The following is a 27,554-nucleotide window of genomic DNA, read 5'->3' on the forward strand; positions in this document are numbered from 1 at the left end:
AGGGGGAGTGGGAGAGAGAGAAGCATGCCTTTCTGCTGAGTAGGAAGCCTGATTCGGGGCTCAATCCTAAACCCTGGGACCATGACCCAAGCCCAAGGCAGATGCTTAACCCACTGAGCTACCCAGGCACCTGGGAGACTTGCTTTTGATGTAGATTTTGGCACACTTGACTCAGATACTTACCACCTTTGGGTAGATGTTGGCAACAGAGCACTTACGTGCCCCTGAAAATGGGGGCCTTCCTAGTTTTTGTGGATAGGCACCTTAGTTGCAGGCCTGGTTAGCAATCATAGACAGCAGTGGTAGTAATTTTGGTGAAAATCAGATGCAAGTAGAAGGGGGGAAATGGTGAGTTCTGTTGGAAACCATCATGTGTAGTTTTGAGAAACTCATTTTAAAAAAACAGTCATCCTATATGCACTTGTAGAATAAATCTTGGGGCGGCTGCAAAAGAATATGCATTGTTGCCTCACATCCTGTGTGGCACATGGTGCACTAGAATTATAAAAACGATTCAAACAAGCTCATAAATATTTTATTATATATGAAGATTTAGATATTGTATGGGTATATGAATTCCCCTTGCACAAATCAAATTATATTTGGTGTATTGTATTCCTCCTGGAAAGCTACAGAGAAGGTGCAGACATGCAGCTGTGTGATTTCCCACTCTGTGTTTGCTTTGCAATGAAGGAAAATAAGATATTTCTTAAGGAACAGGTGTAGTGTTAGTTAGTCAAGAGAATAGCAAACAGCAATGGGCTGCTGTCCTGGAAACAGCCTGGTGTCCTAGCAACAACCCCATTCATTTGCCTGGCCTGCCCTGTGGGGTTCTATCAACACAGGTAAAGGGCCTCCCTAAAGCACTTAAGTGACAGCCTTTCTGTTTCAGAGAAAAGCAAGGCCCGTATATGTAAACCTGGCAGTGAAAGAGAAAACAGATCATTCTCTTAAGCAATCAATGATTTGGAAGGTAAGATAACAGCAATGTAGGAGTTAAATTTATTCACATTTACTTTTCTTCTAGATGGGCTGGAAGTAAGTTTCTTTAACTGTTGGCTCTCCTAAAGGAAGGATCAAAACTTTGGTGGAAGTAGCTAATGTTATGACCTATGGCTCTGCTCTTGCTGCCTTCTTTGGGTTAAGAAGTGCAGTATTTTCCCAAAACTTTAGTTGACCTCTGCCTCCATGAGTAGCCACAAGGAGTAGGAGAAAGAGGACAGGACATATCCTGGTGGTGATTTGAAAGTTATAGCTTCCATTTTCCCACATATTTTAATTGTAATCCCTAAATTTTATGAGAATACTTAAGACCTTTGATTGGAAAATGTTCAAAATAACTTCTGAGACTCACAGGAAATTTCACATGATTGGAACTAGCTGTGGTATAGCATACAGGGTGAATTTTCTGAGGCCAGAGCAGAAACTCAATAGGATTTGTATCTGTGCTGAGAGCAAAGTCTGATGTAAGGCTTGATCTCATGTCCCTGGGATTATGACCTGAAGGGAAATCAAGAGTCAGATGCTCTACTGACTGAGCCACCCAGCTGCCCTAAGAAATCAAATATTTAAATAAAACTTCTATTCCTTTAGAATGGTTCGACACTTTTATTAGTTGGTGTCATAGTCTAGAAAGTCATACACACACATACACAAAATATTTTTAAGTTTTTCATAACTAAATCACCAGAAGCAAAAAAAAAATTATCGTTTTAATAATGAATCTCAGGTCTTAGTTTCATTCCTAAAGGAGGTTCAGTTTTTCATTTTGACTTAAAATGATGATACAAAGTTCTAGGAATTCGTAAAAACTAACACAGGAGGGTAATGAAACAAATCAGAGAATTGGTTTAGAAAATCAAGTGGATGCCCGAAAAATGTCTTTGGTAACTGTGGAAATAATTTTTTGTAACAAAGAACATGTTGAGTAACTATATTGTTATCATTATGACAACATGGGCTTTTAGAATGAAGTCTTACACGAGGGAAATAATTTCCTACTTCCAGCTTGGTGACAAACCAACCAATTTAGAGATTAAAACTACACATGAATTATATTATATTTCACCTGATTACATTTAATTAATTAGTAAAAGGAAAGCACAGATGAAGGAACTTTTTTGTAGTATGGTTGATAAGGAAAGAACAAATAATGCGGAGTGAAGGTGTGAGGCAACTTTCAGCAGAGCACACGGAGAAAGGAGGAAATAATCACAGATAAAGCCAATCAATATAAAGACAGAGAGTCTTGAAGAAGACAACAAGAACATTTTTGTTAAAAGCGAATACAGGGGAAAAAAAGTGAATTAATGAAATTAATATAATATTATATGTCCAATATGCTTCAATAAAAAAAGTGAATATAGAGAAAGTTATAAATGTGTATGTTGCTAATAGCCTTAAGAAATACCCAAATATATTTTATTTTAGCAATGCCTTTAATTAAATATAAACAGCATATTCAGTAGTTATGTCAACTTCTATTTTAGTAACATGTTTAAAACAGATTACAAATCTCCTAGTAACAATGGAGTCACAGTTCTTTGTGAAAAAAAAAAAATTGTTTTTCTGCAGCAGTTTGTTCTAAAAGGCAACGTATTTGTAGAGACAGACTTTAACACCAAAGAGGTACTATTTTGAGGCAAAGTATGTGAATTTCGACTTGGAGTATGCTCCTTGAAGTGCATTTAATTTTCTAAAGGATGTTTTTGCACAAAGTTAAACAAAAGGTTTGACAAGGGTTTTAAAGTCCTGTTAAAAGATTTCCTAAGAGTTCTCATCTCACTTGCCTCCATTTTACTTCTGCTTCTCTGTGGTCACTACTGCTGCGCAAGAAGCAATTTTGTAAGCATTTATATGGCTGTGAGCCATGTATGAGTCAATTAGATTGCCTATTTTTTAAATCTCTCTAACAGTTTATAGAACAGACTAACCCCTTCTCTCACACTGCACCAGGCCTGGATTCTGCCCTTTTGAGGAAGAATACATTAGAACCAAAAAAAAAAAAAAAAAAAAAAAAGCACTCAGTGAGATAAGAGCAGAAAGAGTATTAAATTTTTCTTTCCCTCCTCCTCTGAAAAATGATACACAGGGCGCTTGCGTGGCTCAGATGGTTAAAGTGTCTGCCTTGGCTCAGGTCATGATTTCCAGGTCCTGGGATTGAGCCCTGTGTCCGGCTCCAAGCTCAGCAGGGAGTCTGCTTCTCCCCCTGCTCATGCTCTCTCTCTGTATCTCTCTGTCTCAAAAGAATAAATAAAATCTTTTAAAAAAGTGATATACAAACTCCTCTTGAGATCTATTTGAAACACATGTGCAATACTTAGAAAAGAGTAATTCATTAGTAACAGGGTTCAACAGATTTCCCCCTCCCTAAATACCCTCAACCCAGTCCCTTATTCTTCTATATTTGTTTGTTTTAGATTCACTAAGCCATGTTGTTTACCAAAATTGCAAATAACTTCCCATGAGAAACCCGTTTTCTATGAATACAGGTCTCTGTAGATAGAAGAGAAAGTCAGCAATGTGAAACGTACTCTGTTCAGCATCACTCTAGGCCAGTATTCAACAGAGCTAAACATAATGGACTAATAAAAAGAGTAGCATGGATAATACATAGAAAATAGGAGATAGAAAAAAATGTGTTTAATTGCCTCTGGGGGCACAAGACTTGCCTTCCTTCCTCTTTTCTTCCTTCTGCCCTTCACTTCTATGTCTGATGAAACCAATATTAACATTAGTTTGCATTCCCTGAGCACAGGGCAGATGTTTCAGCCCCTAGTGATGAGAAGTGGGTTAATAGTGTGCTGAAAAAGAATTCAACCTGGAATTACTGCTTCATGTGTTTGCATCTTAAGAATTACTTGGCATGCCTTGATAAGATAATCGGATGCTATTTTATTCAACACATACATTCCACATTAGACAATACAGCCCTTGATGTTGGCCATTAGCTACATAGGATCAGGGACTGAACCTCCTTGTGCTCATCATTACAGCCCCAGAGTCTAGCAGAGCATGGCACAGATTAGACACTCAATAAATACTGAAGAGTAAAGTGGCTTTGGTTTACTTTTTCTAAACACTTACAAATGCTAAAACTATTCACATTTATCCAAACACACCATGTTCTCCATATCTCCCTGTATATTGACCCATGAAAATCAGTGTAGAATTTCTCTTAATTAGCCTTTTGTCTATAGATTCCTACATAGTCCTCAGGTTTGAGATGGAAAAATAATGCTCCTGTGATGCCTGGGTGAACTCAAGTAAAATGAGCCCTATGATGGTCCCAGCTTAGCCAGAGTGAGTTTCCAGGCCACAGTTCAGGCAGAAGGAACCTCCCTGAGCCAGGACTCTTAGGTGACCAGGGTGCCTATTGTCTACAAGGAAAAGTACTGGAGCTTCAAAGAGAAAGAACTCCAGAGACTGAAGAGATTTCCCTCGAGAGAGTCTTCAGCTGAGTACTGATTAAAATTTACATGTAAGACACTACCTGAGGCGGGGGAAAGTACAATGAAAAGGTTTAAAAGAAATAAAAAGAAATAATCCCTGGAGTTAATCCATTGATGGGAATGATACCTGTTCCCTATCTAGAGTAGAAATCCTCCTAATTCACAGAATGTTGGCCAGAAAGGTTTTGCCTCAGTAGAGGGACAAAAATGGCCATAGACTCAAAGCTGCTCTAGCTCCACCAACCCCCAACTCAAAAGCAAGAACTGTGTGCTAGTTTTCTACCCCTGTGTAAAAAACTGCCACAAGTTGTTGGCAGAATTCACTTTCTTGTAGTTGTAAGACAGAGATCCCCACTTTCTTGCTAGGTGTTGGTACAGGACCACTTTCAGCTCCCCAAGGGCCCTCATGGACAACAGAGTAGTGGGAATGTGGTCTCTATAATGTTTCATCATCTTCTTTTAAAGTCTTCTCTGACTTGGTCAGGCCCACCCTGGATGATGTCTCAATGCCTTCTGTGGTTCTAAATATATGTAAAGGCAATATTTAAGACAATTACATTAAAAATGGGAGGTTAAAGGGATATAAAGATAAACACGGTTTATTTGAACTGGTAAATTGTCAACAACAGTAAACTGTGATAGGTTGTACATATATGAAATGTAATACCTAGAATGATGACTAAAAATCTATACAGAGATAAATGCAAATGTACCATATATACATAAAAATGGAACTATAAAAATTGATCATGTAAACTATTAGGAAGCAGAAAAAGGAACACAGAAGAGCAAAAAAGACAATAAACACAAAACAAAAAAATAAAATGGCACATTTAAGTCCTAAAATAACAATTACATTGAATGTAAATTATCTAAAACACCAATCAAAACTTACTATGGAGCTAATATAATCAAGGTCATTTGGTATTGGTAGAAGAATAGATAAATGGACCAATGGAATGGAATGGAAAGCCCAGAAACAGACTTACAACAATACAGTCAACAGATCTTTGACAAGGGAGCAAAGGTAATAAAATGGAGCAATGATTGTCTTTTCAACAAATGGTACTGGAACAACTGGGTATCCACACACACACACAAAATGAATCTGGACACCTTACAGTCTTCACAAAAATGAACTCAAAAAGAATCTCGTGTAAATATAAAATGTAAAACAATAACTATAAAATTCCTGGAAGAGAACATGAGAGAAAATCCATGATCTTGGTATGGTGATGAGTTTTTACATACAACACGAAAGGCATGATCCATGAAATGAATAACTGATAACTTGGGCTTCATTGAAATTAAAAACTTCTACTCTGAAAAACACAAGGACAACAGAATGAGCAGACATGTTGCAGAATGGGGGAAATATTTGTAAATATTTTGCACAATATCTGATAAAGGACTCTTATCCAAAGTATACAGAAAATCCTTAAAACTCAACAGTAAGGGGCACCTGGGTGGCTCAGTGGGCTAAAGCCTCTGCCTTCAGCTCAGGTCATGAGCTCAGGGTCATGGGATCGAGCCCCGCATTGGGCTCTCTGCTCAGCGGGAAGCCTGCTTCCTCCTCTCTCTCTGCCTGCCTCTCTGCCTACTTGTGATCTCTGTCAAATAGATAAATAAAATCTTTTAAAAAAAACCCAAACTCAACAGTAAGAAAGTGAACAATCCAATTTAAAAGTGAACAAAAGACCTAAGTGGACACTTCACCAAAGAAGATGTACAGGTGGCAAATAAGTACATGAAAAGATGTCCAACAGCATATGTCAGTAGGGAATCGAAAATCGAAGAAATGATGAGGTACCATCACGCACCTATGAGAATGGCCAAGATGTGAAACATTGACAACATTAAATGCTGACAGAGAATATAGATCAACAGCAGCTTCCCTTCACTGCTGGTCGAATGCAAAATAGTACAGCCACTTTGGAAGACAGTTTGGCAGTTTCCTATAAAATTAAACATATTCTTACCATATAATCCAGTAATTGCACTCCTTAGTATTTACGCAAAGGAGTTGAAAACTTACGTCCACACAAAAACCTGCACATAGGTGTTTATAGCAGCTTTATTTATAGTTGTCAAAACTTGGAGCAGCCAATATGTCTTTTAGTGGATGAATAGATTAACTGTAGTACCTCCAGACATTGGAATTTTATTCAGCACTTAAAAAGAGCTATACGGGGAGCCTGGGTGGCTCAGGCAGTTAAGCATCCCACTCTTGGTTTTGGCTCAGGGTCATGAGATCAAGTCCCACCTGGGGCTCCACGCTTGGGACTCTTTCCCTTTTCCTCTCCTTCCCTTTCTGCCCCTCCCCTCGCATCCACACAGGCACACACGCTTGCTCGCTCTCTCAAATAAATAAATATAATCTTTTTAAAAAGTGCTACTAAGCCATGGGAAGATACAGAGGAAAATTAAATTGCATATTACTAAGTGAAAGAAGCCAATCCGAAAAGGTTACATACTACATGACTCCAGCCATATGACATTCTGGAAAAGGCAAAACTATGGAGACAAAATGTTAGTGATGTCAGTGGTTGTGGGGAGAAAAGCATGAACAGCTACAGCACAGAGGATTTGGAGGGCAATGAAACTACTCAGTATGACACTATTATGGTGATGACTACATGTCATTATATATTGGTCCATGCCCATAGAATGTAAAACACTAAGACTGAACCCTAACGTAAACTATGGACTTTGAATGATAATGATGCATCATTGTTGGGTCATCAGTTATAACAAATGTGTCACTTAGGTACAGGATGTTAAGTAGAAGAGCCTTTGCATTTCAGAGGCAGGGATATATGGTAACTTTCTGTGCTTCCCACTCAACTTTGCTAAACCCAAAATTGTTCTAAAAAATAAAGTCTATTAAAATTCTTTTCAAAAACGGAGATATTTAGGGGTCCTTGGGTGGCTCAGTGGGGTAGGCATCTGCCTTCGACTCAGGTCATGATCTCGGGGTCCTGAAATAGAGTCCTGCATCAGGCTCTTTGCTCAGCAGGGAGTCTGCTTCTCCCTCTCCTTCAGCCCCTCCCTACCTCATGAGCACACGCTCTCTCTCTCTCTCTCTCTCTCAAATCAATAAATAAAATCTTTTTTTAAAATGTAGATATTTAAAACTCCTCTTTGTGAGTTATTTAGTATTTTTTTAAGGATTTTTTTTATTTATTTGAGAGAGAGAGAGAGAAAGAGAGAGAGCATGAGAGGGGAGAAGGTCAGAGGGAGAAGCAGACTCCCCATGGAGCTTGGAACCTGATATGGGATTCGACCCTGGGACTCCAGAATCATGACCTGAGCTGAAAGCAGTCACCCAACCAACTGAGTCAACCAGGCACCCCAAGTTATTTAGTATGTTTTACAGCACATCTAAACTTGGCTTCTCAGCCACTCGAATGGTTTGGTTTTTCAAATTTTTTCATACTTTTATAATGTTAAAAGTAGTTTAATGTTTAATTTTTATAATGTTAAAAGTATGTTATAATGTCAAAACTTTATAATATTAAAAAACCTTTTTTAAAAAAGATTTTATTTATTTATTTGAGAGAGAGAGAACAAGCTGGGGTGGGGGGAGGAGCAGAGGGAGAGGGAGAAGCAGACTCCCTGCTGAACAGGGAGCCTGATGTGGGGCTCCATCCCAGGAGCCTGGGATCATGACCTGAGCAGAGGCAGATGCTTAACCAACTGAGCCATCCAGGTGCCCCAAGGATACCATACTTCTATTAAAATATCAGATAAGAATATTCCTTCAAGGTCAAAGAATATAAAAAACATAAGTGTACTCATGAGATATGCAATGTAATTATACACACCATATTTTTGAAAAACCTTAAAAATTGTGTAAATATTTGGTCCTTCATACTAGGTACTAGAAAAAGGAAAAAAATTTTAGCTTCCTTTTTTAATGCAACTGAAAATAGTACAGAGTCTTTACTTGTATATTAAAACAAACACACATACACAAATATATTTAAACACATGCAAATTCACAGACTATGAAGTCAGACATCTTATTCAAATTATATTTCTATCTTATACTGGCTTCCTGACATGTATAAGTGAATTCATATTCTGAGACTTAATGTCTTTATCTATAAAATGGAGATATGTCAGAGGGTTATGATAATCAGATAAAAATCTACAAATACACAAGGCACATAATAAGGGCTTAATAAGCATTGGTAAATATAACAAATATTTATTAAAATTATAAATATTGACTATTAATACATTCACCCAACACCTTTCTGATATTTTATTCCATGTAATTTATAAACTTTTAAAATAAATGGTATATCTTAGTGAAAAACCTGTATTTGCCTCCTTATGAAAAAAGTTAAAAAGTGTTTATAATTAAAATTTTTAATCTTTTGGAATGCTTCTATTTAGAAATCTGATCATTATATACTAATAGTGAGAAACTGAATAATGAAATGAACAATCCACTTATAAATCATTGTTTTTTTACCCTTCACGAGTGCCAATTCTTAGTCATTAGTCATTATGAATACATTTTCCCTTTCCCAATTGCCTGTTCATTGAAAAATGCATTAAACTCCAGTTAATTTAGAGTACAAGCAGTTGAGTTAATCAAGTAATTGAAGAAATTTTACACTCCAAATTTGCAGAGTAAATCCCAATCAAAATTAATTCTAAACAGGCAACCTAATTTGGAGAACTTTTTAAAAAATATTTTTATTTCTTTGTAACTATATTCTTTAAGGCTGTGTTGATTTCAGTTTTTATTTTATTTTAAGTTTTCATTTAAATTCTAGTTAGTTAACATATAATAGTGTAATATTGGTTTCAGGAGTAGAATTTAGTGATACATCACTTACATATAACACCCAGTGCTCATCATAAGTCAAAACTTTTTTAGATTATGCTTTCAATTGTTTCTTACAGTTTCTATGAACACATTTTATGTCAATACATGGTGTTCAAAAAGATGGTGCTGAACCCACTAATTCTGAATAATCTAAGCAATTCATTATAATTTGTGCTCAATAAATTATTTTAAAATGTAATTTTTTGTACTTTAATTTTTTTCATCAACCTCACATATTTCAAAACCCACATATACTATATGTGCAGAGACTTTAAAACTATGCTTTGCAAGGGGGCGCCTGTGTAGCTCAGTTGGTTAAGCAGCAGACTCTTGATTTAGGCTCAGATCATGATTTCAGGGTCCTGGGATTGAGCCCCACATCCAGGCTTTGGCTCCATGCTCAGCAGGAAGTCTGCTTGAGGATTCTCTCTTCTCCCACTGTCTGGCCCCCTGCTCACACTCTCTTCCTTTCTCAAACAAACAAACAAACTTAAATCTTAAAAAAAAAAAAGTAACTGTGCTTTGCAGGGTAAAATAGGTGAAGAGGATTAAGATGTACAAACTTCCAGTAATAAATTAAGGAAGTCAAGGGGATATAATATACAGCATAGGGAATATAGTCAATAATATTTCAATAACTTTGTATGGTGACAGATAATAACTAGACTTATCATGGGGATAATTTTGTAATGTATAAAAATATTGAATCATTATGCTGTACACATGAAACTAACAGGATACTGTATGTCAATTATGCTTCCATAGAAAAAAAAATACTATGCAGAGTCTAAAAAGCCTGATTACACAGTAAGACTGTATTCCAGCTGACCTCATCTGAAACAGAAGTTATGTATATATATATCTTGAGCTGTAGTGATGATTGTATATGAATTCTGAGAACGTGAAGACTGGTATTTAGGGGTGATATATTTTAGAAATAGCTGAAGAAAGATTTCTAGCTTTTCAAATTTAGTCTTTTAAAGATAAGATGTACCATGTGTATTCATAGAAATATTTTGTTTCCTTAAAATACCTTTAAATGAACATGGATTCATTGAAAAGAATACAGACAGATTGAATCATCTTGTTAAAAATAGAAAGCAGAGGAATTGGTATAAAGGATAAAATCTTTTAAACATAGTTTGCTTGTGGGGTGCTTGGGTGGTGCAGCTGGTTAAGTGTGGGACGCTTTGTTTTGGCTCAGGTCGTAGTATGTGGGTCTTGAGATTGAGCCCCATGTTGGGTTCCATGCTCAGGGCTAAGTGTGCTTCAGATTCTCTCTCCCTCTCCCTCTGCCCCCCCACTCATGCTCTCTCTTTCTCTCTCAAATAAATAAATACATCTTAAAAAATATTAATTTGCTTGCAATATATGTAAGTCAAATCGTTATGCTATTTGCCCAAACATACAGTGCTGTATATCAATTATATTTCAATAAAACTGAAAGAAAAAAATTTGCTGAAATGCCAATTTTTTCTCTCCATAAAGCAAAAAAGGAATCTGAAAGAAATATAAGCCAAATAAAGGCATCATCTTTCCCAGCTAAAACTGAATTATTAAGATGATAGATCTTATAAGTACTATAAAAAGCAATATTAATAACTAATATTAGAGTATTACAGTTCATTACATTATTTCCTATCGATTATCTTATTTGTTTTGTTTTGTTTTTAATTTTTTTTTTATTTATTTGACAGACAGAGATCACAAGTAGGCAGAGAGGCAGGCAGAGAGAGAGGAAGGAAAGCAGGCTCCCTGCCGAGCAGAGAGCCCCACGCAGGGCTTGATCCCAGAACCCTGGGATCACGACCTGAGCCGAAAGCAGAGGCTTTAACCCACTGAGCCACCCAGGTGCCCCCATTTATCTTATTTGTTTCTCACAGAAACATCTGATGCAGGCATTATCATAATCCTCTTATTCCAGGCGAAAAATTTTAGACTCAGAAAGGATACTCCTCATTTTCATCATTTAATTTTTCTGCCAAATCACAGCAAAGATAGTTTTCCCTTTCTCCAGGCAGTAAGAGTTATTTTCTGGTTTATAGGGATTTTTTTTTTTTTTAAAGCCCCATGCTGGGGAAATAATGGTCAAGAATACGTGGCAAGGGATTACTATTTCCTCTACCATTGACACAGCAAGCTTTAATGGCCAATGCTGCCTTGTTAGGACTAAAAACAACCCAACAGAACTCTCCACTATTTTGAGATCCAGAAATAGATATCAAGCCAATCCTGGCTCCTTCAGGAATTTAGGTTGGCATTTAGGGAGTGGGAGTGTGTATACTTTGGGATTAGGGGTCACTCTGACGCTCAGTCCCTCTGATGTTTACTAGAACACAGTTTCAGGGAAAACAGGACAAGGAAACAGGCCAGAGATCCTAAAATGTAAGAAAAATAAAGTGTTCCATACAGAATTTCAATTCTTTCAAGCTATTATGTCAACTAACCTCCATAGAATGCTTTCTAAAATTTTTCTCTTTTGCTAATATGAGATCACCTTGAATTTGGAGGGCATATGTTTCAGTCACTACACAGCTCTCAACTTGTTCTGAAAGCCAAATAGTTCTGTTTTTAGAAACATGTAAACTACGTAGTTATCTGACAAAAGTAGATTAAGATATGTGAGAGTGTAAGAGGGAGGAGTTCCAGTTTGTGAATCTGGAGAGCTTATATTGAAAAAGATTTGGAGAAAGAAGTATTAGCATGGATGAAGAGAGATATTACATAACTATAAATGGAGAACTCATCAAAAAGATGTAACAATCCTAAATGTGTATGAACCTAAAAATAGGGTTTCAAAATATATGAAGCAAAAACTTATAGAACTAAAGGGAAATTTATACATGGAGGTATCAGTACTTCTTTCTCAGAAATCAATAGAACAATATAATAAAAAATCAGTAGAGTATGAAAGAATGACCCTTTAAACCAACTTGATCATTTATAAAATATTCTACCATCAGCAGAATATAAATTTTTTAAGATGCACATGGAACATTTATTAAGATAGACCACAGTCTGGATCATAAAGCAAATCTTAACAAATTTAAAGACTTAAAACCATACTAGAGGGGCGCCTGGGTGGCTCAGTGGGTTAAAGCCTCTGCTTTCGGCTCAGGTCGTGATCCCAGGGTCCTGGGATCGAGCCCCGCATTGGGCTCTTTGCTGGGCAGGGAGCCTGCTTCCTCCTCTCTCTCTCTGCCTGCCTCTCTGCCTACTTGTGATCTCTGTCTGTCAAATGAAATGAATAAAATCTTTAAAAAAAAATAAATAAAACCATACTAGAATAGGCAAATTCATAGAGACAGAAAGTAGGATATAGGTGCAAGGGGCTGGAGAGAAGGAAGAGTTTTTGTTTAATAAGTGCAGAGTTTCTATTAGAAATAATTAAAAAGTTCTAGAAGTAGATCGTGGTAATAGTTACACAGCATTGTGAATGTGTGGAAAGCCATTGAACTGTACACTTAAAATGATTAAAATGATAGATTTCACATTATGTATCTTTTACCGCAGTGGATAAAATCAATTAGAGAAAAAATTGTTATTAAATATATTAAAATTATGTTATCTAACAAAACAAAATTAAATAAGAAAATAATAGAAAAGTATCAAGAAAATCCTCAAATATTTGGAAATTAAACAATGCATTTCTAAATAAACCAGGTGCCAAAGAGGAAATTCAAGAGGAGTTAGAAAATATTTAAAACTGAATGAAAATATAGCATATAAAAATTTGTGGTATGTAGCCAGTATTTAAAGGGAAATTTATAGAAACAATGCTTGTATTAGACAAAGATCTAAAATCAGTAGCCTAAGATTGCAGCTTAAGAATCTAGAATAAATGGATGAGGACTGCCTGGGTGGCTTAGTCAGTTAAGCAGCTGACTCTTGATTTTGGCTCCAGTCATGATCTCAGAGTTGCTTGGGATTCTCTCTCTCTCCCTCTCCTTTTGCCCCTCCCCTCCTCAAAAAAAAAAAAAAAAAGAAGAAGAAGAAGAAGAAGAAGAAGAATCTATAAAAAGGGAAGCAAATTAAATGCAATGGAAGGAAGGAAATAATAAAGGTAAGAATAGAAATCAATACATTTGAAAACAGAAAAATAATAGAGAAAACAAAAAAATCCAAATGACCTTGAAAAAAAATCAATACAATTTAGAAACATCTAGCCAAACTGAATAAGAAAAAAAGAGAAGATACCAACTACACTGATATTAAGAATGAAATAGGGTCCATCACTACAAATACTACAAACATAATGAGGACAATAGGGGAATATGATGAAAAACATTGATTTCCAGAAACAAAATAACTTAGATGAAATAGAGCAATTCTTTGAAAAACAAAGATTAATAAAACTCCTTCAAGAAGAAATGGATAACCTAAATATCTACTAAAGAAATGGAATTTATAGCTTAAAACTTCCAACAAACAACACTCTAATACCAAATATTTAGAAATATATTGATTCCACACAAACTGTACCAGAAAATGGTAGGGGAAGGAACCCTTCCCAACTTATATGAGTCTAGCATTGCCATGATAACACAACAAGCAAAAAAGAAAAAGAAAGAAAGAAATGTAATATAAACATAGACGCAACAAAACCTTCAAAATTTTAGTAAATTGAATCCAGCAATACATAGAAAGGATAAAACATCATGATAAGTTTGGGTTTATCCAAGAAATGGAATGTTGGTTACAAATCTGTTTTTCGGGGGTCCCTGGGTGGCTCAGTGGATTGAGCCTCTGTCTTCAGCTTGGGTTATGATCTCAGGGTCCTGCGATAGAACCCCGAATCGGGCTCTCTCCTTGGTGGGGAGCCTGTCTCTCTGCCTGCCTCTCTATCTACTAGTGATCTCTGTCTGTCAAATAAATAAACAAAATCTTTAAAAAAAAATCTGTTCTTTTGGTAAATCTGTAATTTACCATACCAACAAAATACAAAAGGAAAACCACATAATCATCTCAAGAGGTGCAGAAAAAACATCTATACTGGAATTTTTAGAAAGCTTATCAAACCAAGAATAAAAAGAAACTTCCCCTATTTTAGTAGAGAACATCTGTAACTAACATAATGGTGAAAGACTGAATGCTTTTCTTTATGATCAGGCAAAGAAAGGACATCCACCCTCATTGCTTTTATCTAACACTGTACTAGAGGGACAACCCAGTGCAAAAAGACAAGAAAAAGAAATATAAACACAGACTGAAAAGAAAGAAACCTCTCTTTGTTGACTGACAACAAATAGAGAACCCCAAAGAATGTATAAGACAGCTATTGGAGATAGTAAGTGAATTTAGGAGAGTCATAAGATTCAAGGTCAATATACAAACATCAATTCTACTTTAATAAAGTAGCAAAAACTATTAGAAATTGAAATTCAAAAACTCTGTTAGTGGGGCCCCTGAGTGGCTCAGCTGGTTAAGGATTGACTTTGGCTCATTTTATATCTCAGGGTTCTGGGATCAAGCCCCATCCCATGTTGGGCTCCCCACTCAGAGGGGGAGTCTGCTTGTCCCTCCCTCTCTGCATCTCCACCCAGCTTATGCTTGCTCACACTCTCTCTCAAATAAATAAAATCTTTTTTAAAAAAGAAAACTATGATAACATATGAAATATTTAGGTATAATCTAGCAACATATATGCTAAAAATTGTAAATTATTGATGTAAGAAATAGAAGACCCAAACAAATGGAGAGTATACTATGTTAATGGATTGGAAGGCTTTTTAGAATATTAATTTGCCCAAAATGATATATAATTTTAATGTAGTGTCCATTGAAATCTCAACAGAGTATTTTGTAGAAATTAGCAAGTTGATTCTAACATTTCATAAAGGACCTACAATAGCCAAAACAATTTTGAAATGGAAAAACACACTACCTGATTTAAACTTACTATAAATCTATGGTTATCAGGACAGTATTGTACTAGTAAAGGATAAACATATAGATCCATTGAATAAAACAGAGTTTAGTTTCATACAAATTGGTCAACTGGCGCTTTACAGGTTTGTCAAAGAACTCAGTGGTGAAAAATTAGTTTTTCAGCAACTGTGATCAATTTGACACCCATATGCAAAACTAAAAGAGAATTATCTTTCTGTTGTTGATTTATAATATTTTATTATGTTCAATTAACATACTTTGTATTGTTTTAATTTATTTGAATTTGTCAAGATGTGTTCTTGCTGGGGTGCCTGGGTGGCTCAGTCATTAAGCACCTGCTTTCCGCTCAGGTCATGGTCCCAGGGTCCTGGGATCAAGCCCCACACTGGGCTCCCCGCTTAGCGGGAAGCCTGCTTCTCCCTCTCCCACTCCCTCAGCTTGTGTTTCCGCTCTCGCTATCCCTTTGTCAAATAAATAAATAAAATCTTAAAAAAAAAAAAAGATTTGTTTTTGCTTCCAGGTATTTTATGTAAAGTCTCATTACTAGTTGTGTACCCACTTAATATTGTTATGTCTTCTTGGTAAGTGACCATCTTACAATTCTCTAATGTCCTTTTTTTATCCTAATAATATTCCTTGTTTGGCAGTTTACCTTGTCTAATATTAAAATACCCACTCCAGGGGCACCTGGATGCCTCAGTCGGTTAAACAGGCCATGTTTGGCTGGCTCAGGTCATGATCTCAGGGTCTTGGGATCAGACCCCGTATAGGGATCCCTACTCAGCGGGGATTCTGCTTCTCCCTCTCACATTGCCCTCCCCCAACTCATGTGTGGGAGAAAGATTCTCTTCCTCTCAAATAAATAAATAAATAAATAAATAAAATCTTTTTAAAAACTAGCTACTCTGGATTCCTTTTGATGATTGTTCGCATAATACATCTTTTCCATCCATTCATTTTTAAGTTTTTTTATATTTAAACTAGGTTTCCTGAGAAGAACATGTAGATTTTTTTAATCCAATGTGACTACTTTTATCTTTTAATTGGTGTGTTTACCATATACATTTAAAATAATTATTTAATATAATTATAATATAATTGGTGTGGTTGGTTTTAGGCCTACTATTTTTCTACATTTTTTTTGTTTGCCTTTTTCCTCTTTCCTACCTGTTTTTGGGTAGTTAAATGGTTTTACTATTATATTTTATCTATTTATATTCTATTTTATATTTTAAACACTGCTCTTGATAGTACAGTAGAATATTTAACATTTTAGAGTCTACTTAGAGTAATGTTTTAATCTTTAAGTAATATGTAGAAATATTACATTTCTACATTTCTACTACATAAATCCCTTACTCTTTTCCCTTCATGTTATAGTTGTCATGTGTTTTAAATTAACATGCATTCATTTTTTAAATTTATTTTTAAAAATGTATTTGTTTATTAAAGAGAGAGGGAAAAAGGGAAGGAAGGAGGGAGGGAGGGAGGGAGCACACAAGCAGGGGAACAGCAGCACGAGAGGGAGACAGAGAATCTCTAGCAGACTCCCTTCTGTGCATGGAACCCAACTCAGGGCTCCATCCCATGACACTGAGAGCACGACCTGAGCCAAAATCAAGAGTTGGATGCTTAACTGACTGAGTCACCTAGGTGCCCCTAAATTAACGTGCATTTAAAACCCCATCAGACAGGGGCACCTGGGTGGCTCAGTTGGTTGAGTGTCTGCCTTTAGCTCAGGGTCCTGGGATTGAGTCCCATGTTGGGCTCTCTGCTCAGTAGGAAGCCTGCTTCTCCTTCTGACCTTTCCCACTGCTTGTGCTGTCTCTCTTTCTCAAATAAACAAAAAATTAAAAATAAAACCCTACAGACAATGTGAAAATTTTTCTTCCAATAATTACACATATTTTGGGGGTAATTGGCTGGCTCAGTAAAGTCTGCAACTCTTGATCTCAGGGTCATGAGTTAAAGCCCCACATTGAGTGTGGAGCCTACTTCAAAAAATGTTAAAAAAATAATTACACATATTTTAAGGAACTTAAAAAAAAGTATTCTATATATACTCAGATATTACTGTTTTTATTCTTCTTTCATTCCTAAAGTTCCAAGTTTCTTCTAGTATTATTTTCCTTCAGTCTGAAGAATTTTCTTTATCATTTATTTTAGTTACCATGTTCTTTTAGTTCGTCTTCATCTAAGAAGATCTTTATGTCTCCTTCATTCCTGAAAGATAGTTTTGCTGGATATAGAATGTTGGGTTAATAGTTCTTTCCTATCATTTTTAAAATGTTGTTCTACTATTTTCTGTTCTCCATGGGTTCTGATGAGAATTCCACCATCATTATTAACATCATTGTTTTTCTATATTTGTCATTTTTTCCTTAGCTGCCTTTAAGATTTTTTTCTTTACATTTAGTTTTCAGTAGTTTGATTATAATGTGTCTGAGTGTGATTTTCTTTGAGTTTATTCTGTTTTATGTCAACTTCTTAAATATACAAGTTAATGTTTCTCACCAAATTTAGGAAGTTTTCAGCCATTGTTTCCTTAAAAATTTTTTATGCATCAGTTTCTTTATAGGATTCCACTGTTATAAATGTCAGATTTTTTAATATAGTCCCATGACTTCCTGAAGTTCTATTCATCTCTTCCCAATTTTTTCCTCTTTGTTCTTCAGACTGAATGATTTTCATTAATCTACAAGTTCACTGACCCTTTTCTCTGTCATCTTCATTCTTCTATTGAGTTCAGCCAGTAAATTTCAGAGATTGGATGTTTTAAAGCTATTTTGTTCTTTTTTTATAATTTAAATTTTTTGCTGAGTACTTTTATCTTTCTATGCATTTTATTTAGTGTGTGTTTACCTTTATCTCATGGAGCTTATTATAGTACCTATTGTTTTAAAGTCTTTAAATTTCAGCATCTGTGTTATCTTAGAGTTTGTACCTGTTCATTGTCTTTTCCCTTAATAATTCCCAAAGAACCACATTTCTTAGTTATTTGCTCATCAGATAATTTTGAATTGTATTCTGGACTTTTTGATCATTAAATTTATAGATATGAATCCTATTAAAATTCTCTAAGGGGTATTATTATTATTATTATTATTACCATCATAATCATCATCATTACTGTTTTAGCAGGTGGTCAACTCAGTTAGCTTCAGACTGCAACTTTTCAAAATCACTTTTTAGACAGCAAGCAAAACAGCTGGGTGTATAGCATCCTGGAATCCTCCTCCAAGTGTGCAGATCCTTCGTGTCTCCAGGAACTCCAGGTCTCACCATGGTGGAGTCTGAGCGCCTCTCAGCCCATGGCTGCTGGACTGCCTTCACCAATTTCTTGTGCACCAGAAAGGGAACTCTCCTATTTGCTGAGACTATACTGTGCCTGGTGATTCTAATCTGGTTCAGCATCTCAACACCAGGATACTCCACTCTGTCAGTGGTTGAGATGATCCTTGCTGAGATCTTCTTTGTCATCTACATGTGTGACCTACCTACCAAGATACAATCCATCAACTGGCCTTGGACTGATTTCTTCCGGTCCCTCATTGCCGTCACCCTCTACCTAATCACCTCCATTGTTGTCCTTGTCGACAGAGGAAATAGCTCCATAATCATTGCAGGGGCACTGGGCCTTGCTGCTGCATGCCTCTTTGGCTATGATGCCTACATCACCTATCCCTTGAGGTAATAAAGATATACAGCAGCTCTGACTGACTGTGCAGTGATCCATGTTGGTGGACTCCCTTTATTTCCCTCTGAGACCTGGTGGGAGGTTTAATTCTTAGTTCAATTCTCAAAGCATTTGCTAGGCAGCTTTGGGTCTGTCCTGTGAATATCCAGCTCAAGAGTAAACTAGGGACTGGTATAGTTTCTTACACAGTATTAAGGAATTCTCTTCTCAACCTCACTTCCTTCCAGGTTTCCTCTACTGTTCTCTGCCCCCACAGAGGTCCCTTTTCCCAATTCTTCTGTGCAGAAAGGGGAGGTTTCTTTTTAGAGTTTTACCTGCTCATATCACTGCTGCTGAACAGTTCTGCAGGATGGGCCTGCCCTAGGGGCAAAGCCAAGAAATAAAAGAGGGGTAACAACAGAACACTATTCTCAAATGTGTTGCTTCTTCAAGTTTTGACTCCACTCCACAATCTGCCTGCTTTCATTACTTTTAAGAGTCCTCAGGTCATTGTTTTTGTGTATTTTGTCCAGAGTTTTTAGTTGTAATCAGAGAGATAAGTCATACCGGATGTACTCTAATTTGATCAGAATTGGAAGTCACATTTTGAGAGTAGATGTAAGGAAAACATTTTTCCAAGGATGTCTGTTAAGATATATAAAATTAACATAATGGAAGAGTAAGGTCTTTGAGATCATACAGCCCAGTGGAACTCCCTCCGTAGTTGCCTGGGGTAGGAAGGGGGTGAGAGTGCTAAGTATAGACAATACCAATCAAGTGTATTCTTAAAATAACTGACCAAAGTCAGACCTCAAGCATTCTAGTTATGTTGAGATATCTCGATGCCCTTTCTCATACTCTTCTTCAGTGGGTAGCTTGCGCAAACATCCTTTAGTGATGTCTAGAATAGTGATTTAGAATTATGCAATTCAGAGCTCTAGGCATTCCATGGAGCCCATTCGGGACCAAAAGTAGTGCAGAGAAGGTATACTCTCCGGCACCACTTCCTGTTTCAATTAGAGTCGTCCACTTCTTTTTTGTTGTTTTTTTTTTTAAGATTTTATGTATTTATTAGAGAGAGAGCACATGCACACACATGCGTGGTGGGGGAGGGACAGAAGGGGAGTAGTAGGCTCCCTGAGCAGGGAGCCTGATTTTGGCGGAGGTGGGGGAGGAGGGATTGATTCTAGGACCCCAGGATCATGACCTGAACAAAGGCAGACAATTAACCAACTGAGCCATCCAGGCGCCCCTAGAGCAGTCCACTTTCATCTGTTTTTCCTAATGGACTATGTCATAACATGTCATAAGAACTAAGATTTACATTGGTAAAACACAAAAAGAATCACCGGTTTGCAGTAAAGATCCTGGGATTGATCAGCAGTTGGCTGTATATGATGGTGCTTTCCAACTCTTCTCTGATGCTTATAAACTAGTTGAGATCCTCTGTATAGGAGGTACTGAGGACTTGTCAGGGATTGCCCCAGGGGCACTGGGGAAGGTTCAGAGCAGTATAAGAGTTTCTGCTTGCCTAATTTAAAGTGGTGGTCTGAATCCTCAAGAGTACACTAGCTGTCATGAGCTTTTGTGCTTCACTTCCTCACTGCCAGAGCAAACTAGCTTTGCTTGATGACTTTAAGTTATCAAACCAAATGATGCTGATCTATTTTATCCCTTTGGAGAATCTTTGCATTTCATGAGGCTCCTGACAATGGCAAGTACTTAACACAAATAAATTGTTTTAATATTTACATTTAAGGCATCAGGCTAGTGGGGGAAGAGACTCTTCCTTGAGTATCTTATAAAACCTAGATTATACAAAGTAAGTTAAACAATCTTGGAGCCATACTTTAAGGTTAGGATGACGGCTGAGTAATAAAGGCACTTAATAGTTCTTCTCCCGATTTCTACTAAATATTCACTAAGAACTACCAAAAGATGAAAATGCACAACAAACTCCAAAAGAATAAAAGTCAGTCATAAGAGAGATTCCTGGAAATATTTCTATTAAGTTTTTAATAGTGCCACATTAAGAAACAGAATTAATCTATTAGGCATGCAGCATCTTTTGAATCAGGAAAGCACAGCCAGAAAATAGGTAGAAGGAACTCTGTATCATAACTTCCCCATGATTCCCCTCATTGCTACCCATAATTTGGGAACAGAGAGCTTCTCAAATGAGAAAGGTAGACAGACATGGCCTTCACTGTGTGGAAACAGACTTCTGAACAATCAGAGTGTCCCTTCCTTTCATAACAATGTCTCTTAATTCAATTTCTATAATCCCCAACACATTATCAGCTAGGATAAAAAGAATGGGACCTTAGTATATGTAGTCCTCTCAAAGGTAAAGAGTTTCAGGTAAGGTAGAGGAACATTAAAAGTAGTAAAAACTGAGGGAGGGGTAAAGTTGTCATGTACCACTCAGTGTCATTAAAGAATAAATACAGTTACATTCTGTAGGTTACACATCCTCTTTCTAATAGAGAATTGGGAAGTGATTCTATTTCATTTCAAAGGAACTACACAAGAAAAATGCCTATTAAACAATAAAAACTGACATAAGGCTGTGTATATCAAATCACAGAATATTAGAGGCAAGTCAGTCAGTAACTAAGTTAGACGGTGAGAGAACCAAACAGCAAAACTCTGTACTTTATCTTTTTTTTCAAACTCTGGGCCTAAATATTTTTCTCCCAACTCCAAGTTGAAAAAAATAGGGAGGAAAAAAGTGGGATGTATGAAATACATTTTTGTATGCAGTAAAACACAAGGGAGAGAATCTGTTTTTGAAGGGTCTTTATCCTCATCTAATACTGGTTTATTATAGGAACAGGAAGAAACATTAAAAAGTTTAAAAAACATCTACATGTCCGGGGCACCTGGGTGGCTCGGTGGGTTAAAGCCTCTGCCTTCAGCTCGGGTCATGATCCCAGGGTCCTGGAATCGAGCCCCACATGGCATCAGGCTCTCTGCTCAGTGGGAGCCTGCTTCCTCCTCTCTCTCTGCCTGCCTATCTGCCTACTTGTGATCTCTCTCTGTCAAATAAATAAATAAAATCTTTAAAAAAAATAATCTACATGTCCATTGACAAATGAGTAGATGAACAAATGTAGTATATATGTACAATGAGATAAGATTTAGCCTTCAAAATGAATGAAATTCTTTTTTTTTTTTTTTAAATGAATGAAATTCTTATACATGGTATAATATAAATGAGCTTGAGGACATTATGCTAAGAGAAATAAGCCAGACACAAAAGAATAGATATTACATGATTCCATTTATATGAGGGACCTAGAATAGTCAAATTCACAGAGACAAAAAGTAGAATATTGGTCACCTGGGGCTGAGGGGAGAAGGGAATGAGAAGTAGGTATTTAATGGATACAGAATTTCAGTTTGAGAGGATGGAAAGTTCTGGAGATGGATGGATGGTGGAACAATAATGTGAGTATACTTAATGTCACTTTACTGTACACTTAAAATAGTTAAAATGGTCAATTTTATGTTATATATATTTTACTATAATAAAAAATGTCACAAAAATCTATAAAAACTAAAGAAATCAGTCACGAAAGCGTATATACCATATGATACCATTTCTGTGAAATTCTAAAACATATAACCTAATCTAATCATGATAGAACCAACTTATGGTGATCGAAATCAGAATATTAATTAAGCTTGGTAAGGGATTTATAGATAGGAAGAATAAGGAAATATTTGGGAGTGATGAAAGTATTCTATAATTGATTGGGGCAACGTTCACATGAGTGTATTTATATATACAACTTTATTGAGTGGTACAGTTAAGGTTTATGCATATTAATAGATATGTTATATCTCAAATCCATGTCTATGAAATACAAGCTATTAAAAAAGAAAAAGCAGGCTAAATTGAAACAAGAACAGACTGTGAAAAGAAAACAAGCTAGAAAAGCCTTCAAGGAACCCCAAATTTAGAAGTGCAGCAACTCAAATAAAAACCATTGGGGGGGCAGTATAGAGCAGACTTCTTGATGCAGAAAATCAAATCAGTGTTTCAGAATACAAATTTGAGACGCTTTCCCAAAATGTAGAAAAAAAAAGGACAAAGAGAAATAGAGATGAGGACAAAGATGAGAGCCCAAGTATTACCAATACATGTTCCTTTAAAAGCAGATGATGAGGGACGCCTGGGTGGCTCAGTTGGTTAAGCAGCTGCCTTGGGCTCAGGTCATGATCCCAGCGTCCTGGGATCGAGTCCCACATCGGGCTCCTTGCTCGGCAAGGAGCCTGCTTCTCCCTCTGCCTCTGCCTGCCATTCTGTCTGCCTGTGCTCGCTCTCTCTCCCTCTCTCTCTCTGACAAATAAATAAATTAAAAAAAAAATCTTTAAAAGCAGATGATGAGATCGGGGTGCCTGGGTGGCTCAGTGGGTTAAAGCCTCCACCTTCAGCTCTGGTCATGATGCCAGGGTCCTGGGATCAAGCCCTGCATCGGGCTCTCTGCTCAGCGGGGAGCCTGCTTTCTCCTCTCTCTCTCTGCCTGTCAATTTGCCTGTTTGTGATCTCTATCTGTCAAATAAATAAATAATTTTTTTTAAAAAGATGAGATAAACAGATCATGTGCAATGAACTAATATATATGAAAATTTTACTGAGGTGAAAAAAGACCCAAGTCTTTTAAAGAGTTCCCTTTTTTAGGAAAAAAAAAAATGATAAGAGATGCACCTCTAGGATTATTCCAGTGAAGTCCTTAAATTTCAGAAATGCACAAAGAGGGGTGCTTGCCTGGGTGGCTCAGTCGGTTAAGTGTTTGCCATCAGGTTTCTTGCTCAGCAGGGAGTCTGCTTCTCCTTCTCTCTCTGCCCCTTCCCCTGCTTGTGCTCTCTTGTGATCTCTGTCTCTTAAATAAATAAATAAAATCTTAAAAATAAGTCACACAAAGAATTCTACAAGAGCTAAGCAAGAAAATGTTGCCAATAAAACAGCAAGACACAGTTTGGTCTTTTAATTTCCTCAGTAGAAGTAAGTCTAAAAAAGATAATGGAGGAAATTTAATGAATTTTTAGGGCAAAAATTTGTGGATCCAAAAAACTATGCCTATCCATGTTTTCATTGATGTGTGAGGAAAACAGATGTTCTTAGAGATATACTGGATCTCAGCTAAGTGTTCTTTATTTTAAAATTATTTAAGGTTTTATTTTAGACTACAAAAAAATGAGTAAAATTAAAATGTGAGAAAACAGATTCTCTACAAGAACTGGAAGCAAATATAGAAATTAAACATACAGAAAGAAATTTAATTTGTAATTTAGTTACAAACCTGAAGGTAATATAATCAAACTTAAAAGATTATAGTGTTTTTAAAAAAGGAGGAGGAGTGTAAGCCTGACAATTCACAGACCTGTACCCCTGGGGCAAATAATACATTCTATGTTAATAAAAATAGTTAATAATAAAATGAAAACAAAAAAATAAAAAAGAAGGAGGAAAGATAAAATTGGGCAGAAAATGTGTTCTTGTCCAAATAGAAAGGTCTCAAAAGTTATAGTTTTATTCTTTTATTTTTTTAAGATTTTATTTATTATTTATTTGACAGACAGAGATCACAAGTAGGCAGAGAGGCAGGCAGAGAGAGGGGGAAGCAGGCTCCCCACTGAGCGGAGAGCCCGATGCGGGGCTCGATCCCACGACCCTGAGATCATGACCTGAGCCGAAAGCAGAGGCTTTAACCACCCAGGTGCCCCAGTTATAGTTCTATTCTTAAAATTTATAATAATAAAAATGCATATTTGATATTGTTTCTGTTTTTTTTTTTAAGATTTATTTATTTATTTATTTATTTATTTATTTGACAGAGAGCGAGAGAGATCACAAGCAGGCAGAGATGCAGGCAGATGGAGAGGGGGAAGCAGGCTCCCTGCTGAGCAGAGAGCCCGATTTGGGGCTGGATTCCAGACCCCTGAGACCACGACCTGAGCCAAAGGCAGAGGCTTAACCCACTGAGCCACCCAGGCACCCTGTTTATGGTTTTTAAAAAATATTTTATTTATTTATTTGAGAGAGAGAGCGTGTACAAACAGTAGAGAGAAAAAAGGGAGGAAGAGGAAAAGGGAGGAGGAAAAGGGAGAAGCAGGATCACTGCCACACAGGGAGCCAGATGTGGGGCTCAATGAGGGGTCCGATGCAGGGCTCGATGGGGGGCTTGATGGGAGCTACATGCAGGGCTCGATCCCAAGATGCTGGGATCATGACCTGAGCCTAATGCAGATGCTTAACCAGCTGAGCCACTCAGGGACCCCTCAACATTGTTTATGTTTAAGGATAACTATTAGTAGACTAAAAACAAGAAATCTTTATCCCTAAATCAAAATCATTGTGAAGCAAAAGGAAACATTAGTTCAAAGTTATATAGAAAAATATAGAAAGCAAAGACCATGACTAAGTAGGAATTTTAAAAAAAGAAAAAAATAACGAAAACCATAGAACTATGAGAACTTTTTAAAAAAAATACTGAATGAAGAAATCATTTAATTGCAAGACAAATCAAAATAAGTAAGTGAGGAGGGACTTGCGCATAAAAGTATTCATTACAGCATTGTTTGGAATAGCAAAAGTTGGAATCAACATAAATGTCCATTAGTAAGGTATTGGTTAAATAAATTGTGCATGTAAAAATGAACTACCCTATAGCTGTTAAAACGAATGAGACAGTTTTATAGTTACTGATAAAGAACAGTCTCTAAGATACATTGTCAAAACAAGGAGAAAAAACATCATTGAGAGAAAAGTCTATGTAACAAATACAAATGATTGTGTACTTAGGGAAAGAATACAAGAAACCAAACAACCATTCCCTTTTGTGTGGGGGAACTAGTGGCTTGTGGACAGAGGTGGGAGGAAGAATTATTTTTCATTATGTATCATATTGTATCTTTTGGATTTATATGTCATATGCATGTGTTAACTGTACAAAAATAATTATGTAAAATTTTACAGAACATGGATTGGAACTAAAACTACTTCGTGACCTCTGTAAGGACTTAAATTCACTATATGGGTATGATGCTGAAGATAATATTTGGCTTATGCACAGGGAGAAGTGTAGAAAGAATCAGTTCAATGACAGAGGAAGAATAAAATAGACCCACAGGAAGCAGAGATGAGAACCATTTTGGCCTGGAAAGACTGAGAGAGTATCATTGGTTCCTCAGAATTTCTCAACTCTTTTGTTCTGTTTTACTTCTTCATATTTTCCAAAATCTTAAAAATAAGTGTGTACTATTTTTGTAATGAAAAGAAAAACATGATTATTGCTTTTAAAGTCCTAGCCTATGCCCTAGGGAGTGTATAAGACAGCAGTGACAAGAACACATAAACAAAGCAAATGTATAAATTCAACTAGCAGATTATTTACACTGTCTGCAAAAAAAAGGTGAGGGGCTAAAGTGCAAAAAGTGTCATGGTTATTAAGAAAGAATATATAGAGTGTATGTTGGTAATATTTATATGTTGATGGGTGAGTATGAAGAATCAGTGCCTCTCTTCAAGTTACTGAAATTTTAGGAAAGATGTTATATTTCGGGAAGTCTTTGAATGATGGAAGGGAGATCAAAATAGTGCAACGTTGAAAGCAGACATTTTTCTCTTTTCAGGTATGGAAGTCCTAAATTTGGGACTGAGATGATTGACAAAAGTTGTGATGAATAAAAAAGGGAAGTAGATATTGGGTGATGAGCCTGTTGCTGCCAAAAAAGGCAATTCTTCAATGAAAAGGCCTTAAAGAGGAAGATGTAAGAACCTAAAAAGCAGTGGGTCAGAAAGCACACTTAGTCTTGGGACTTAGTGGAGTGGTGCTGGGTAGGAGGGGAAAAATTGCTTGGAAGGCTGTTGCAAAAAATGGGAAACAGTATGAGACCATCTGTGTATATCTGTTATAATCTCCTTGATCTGGGTTTCCCTCTCTAATTGTGGTCATGCACCCACCATCTCAGGGGTTCCTTAAACATAACAGTCCTCGTCCTTGGAAAAAATTGTACTGTCAGTGATTTGCATGCTTGGGCTTGTGTGACATTTGTAGGGTCTCCGAGATGGTAATGACATAGAGTGAGAAAATAATTGTTTTACAGAAATCTGTTTCTTTCTATTTCTCCATTCTGTTTCTAGGGTCAATGCAAGTATTTTGCAGTTGAATGGAATAGCAGCCTCTAAGAAATAAAAAACAGATGTTGGAGGAAGGCATTCAGGGTGAGTCAGGAGGAGCCCTTAAGGCACTCTCTTCATTGCGTGCTCTACACTTTTTCTTGCTTTAATCTTGATAGATGCTGAAATTTCCAACTATGCCTAGGCAGCACCGAGGCTGTAATGGATCTAAAAATGACCAACTACACTGACTCCCAAGCCTGACTGTCCTGTGGAAAGAAAAGAATAGCTTGGGTGATCTCATAAGGAGTCCTCTCAGGTAAAGGAATATAGTCTTCCTGATTCACTTCTCAGATCTAGAAAAAAAAAGTACATATATACTATATTGGGGTAAATATTAATCATATAAAACCAAGCTCTTAAAACAGAACCTCAATTTTTTACAACTGTTCATTAAAGTTGTTCAGAATCAAGTGAAGCTGTTCTACATTAAAAAAATTTTTAATGTCCTTTTGGAAAGTTGTGTTAAATATAATAAGTATCATACTTTCTTGGAAATGTTAGCTAAAG

The 27,554-nt window shown here is 36.5% G+C and overlaps 1 protein-coding gene across 6 annotated transcripts; it reads left to right on the forward strand.

Moving 5' to 3' along the window:
• Positions 1-823: 823 nt before the first annotated feature.
• Positions 824-18,905, forward strand: LOC125082425 (proteolipid protein 2-like). 6 transcript variants are annotated; one of them, XM_047698070.1, is made up of 2 exons: positions 824-845; positions 18,322-18,905. In XM_047698070.1, the coding sequence occupies exon 2, from the start codon at positions 18,464-18,466 to the stop codon at positions 18,872-18,874; it is 411 nt and encodes a 136-aa protein (XP_047554026.1). In that variant the 5' UTR covers positions 824-845; positions 18,322-18,463; the 3' UTR covers positions 18,875-18,905. The 6 variants fall into 6 exon arrangements, 5 of the variants coding, with proteins under 5 accessions (XP_047554026.1, XP_047554023.1, XP_047554025.1 ...); XR_007121967.1 differs by lacking the exon at positions 18,322-18,905 and adding an exon at positions 15,701-15,711 and having other exon boundaries at positions 832-973; XM_047698067.1 differs by having other exon boundaries at positions 832-973; positions 18,319-18,905.
• Positions 18,906-27,554: the final 8,649 nt, after the last annotated feature.

Source organism: Lutra lutra, chromosome 12 (genome assembly GCF_902655055.1).
Source record: "Lutra lutra chromosome 12, mLutLut1.2, whole genome shotgun sequence".
Classification (NCBI taxonomy): domain Eukaryota; kingdom Metazoa; phylum Chordata; class Mammalia; order Carnivora; family Mustelidae; genus Lutra; species Lutra lutra.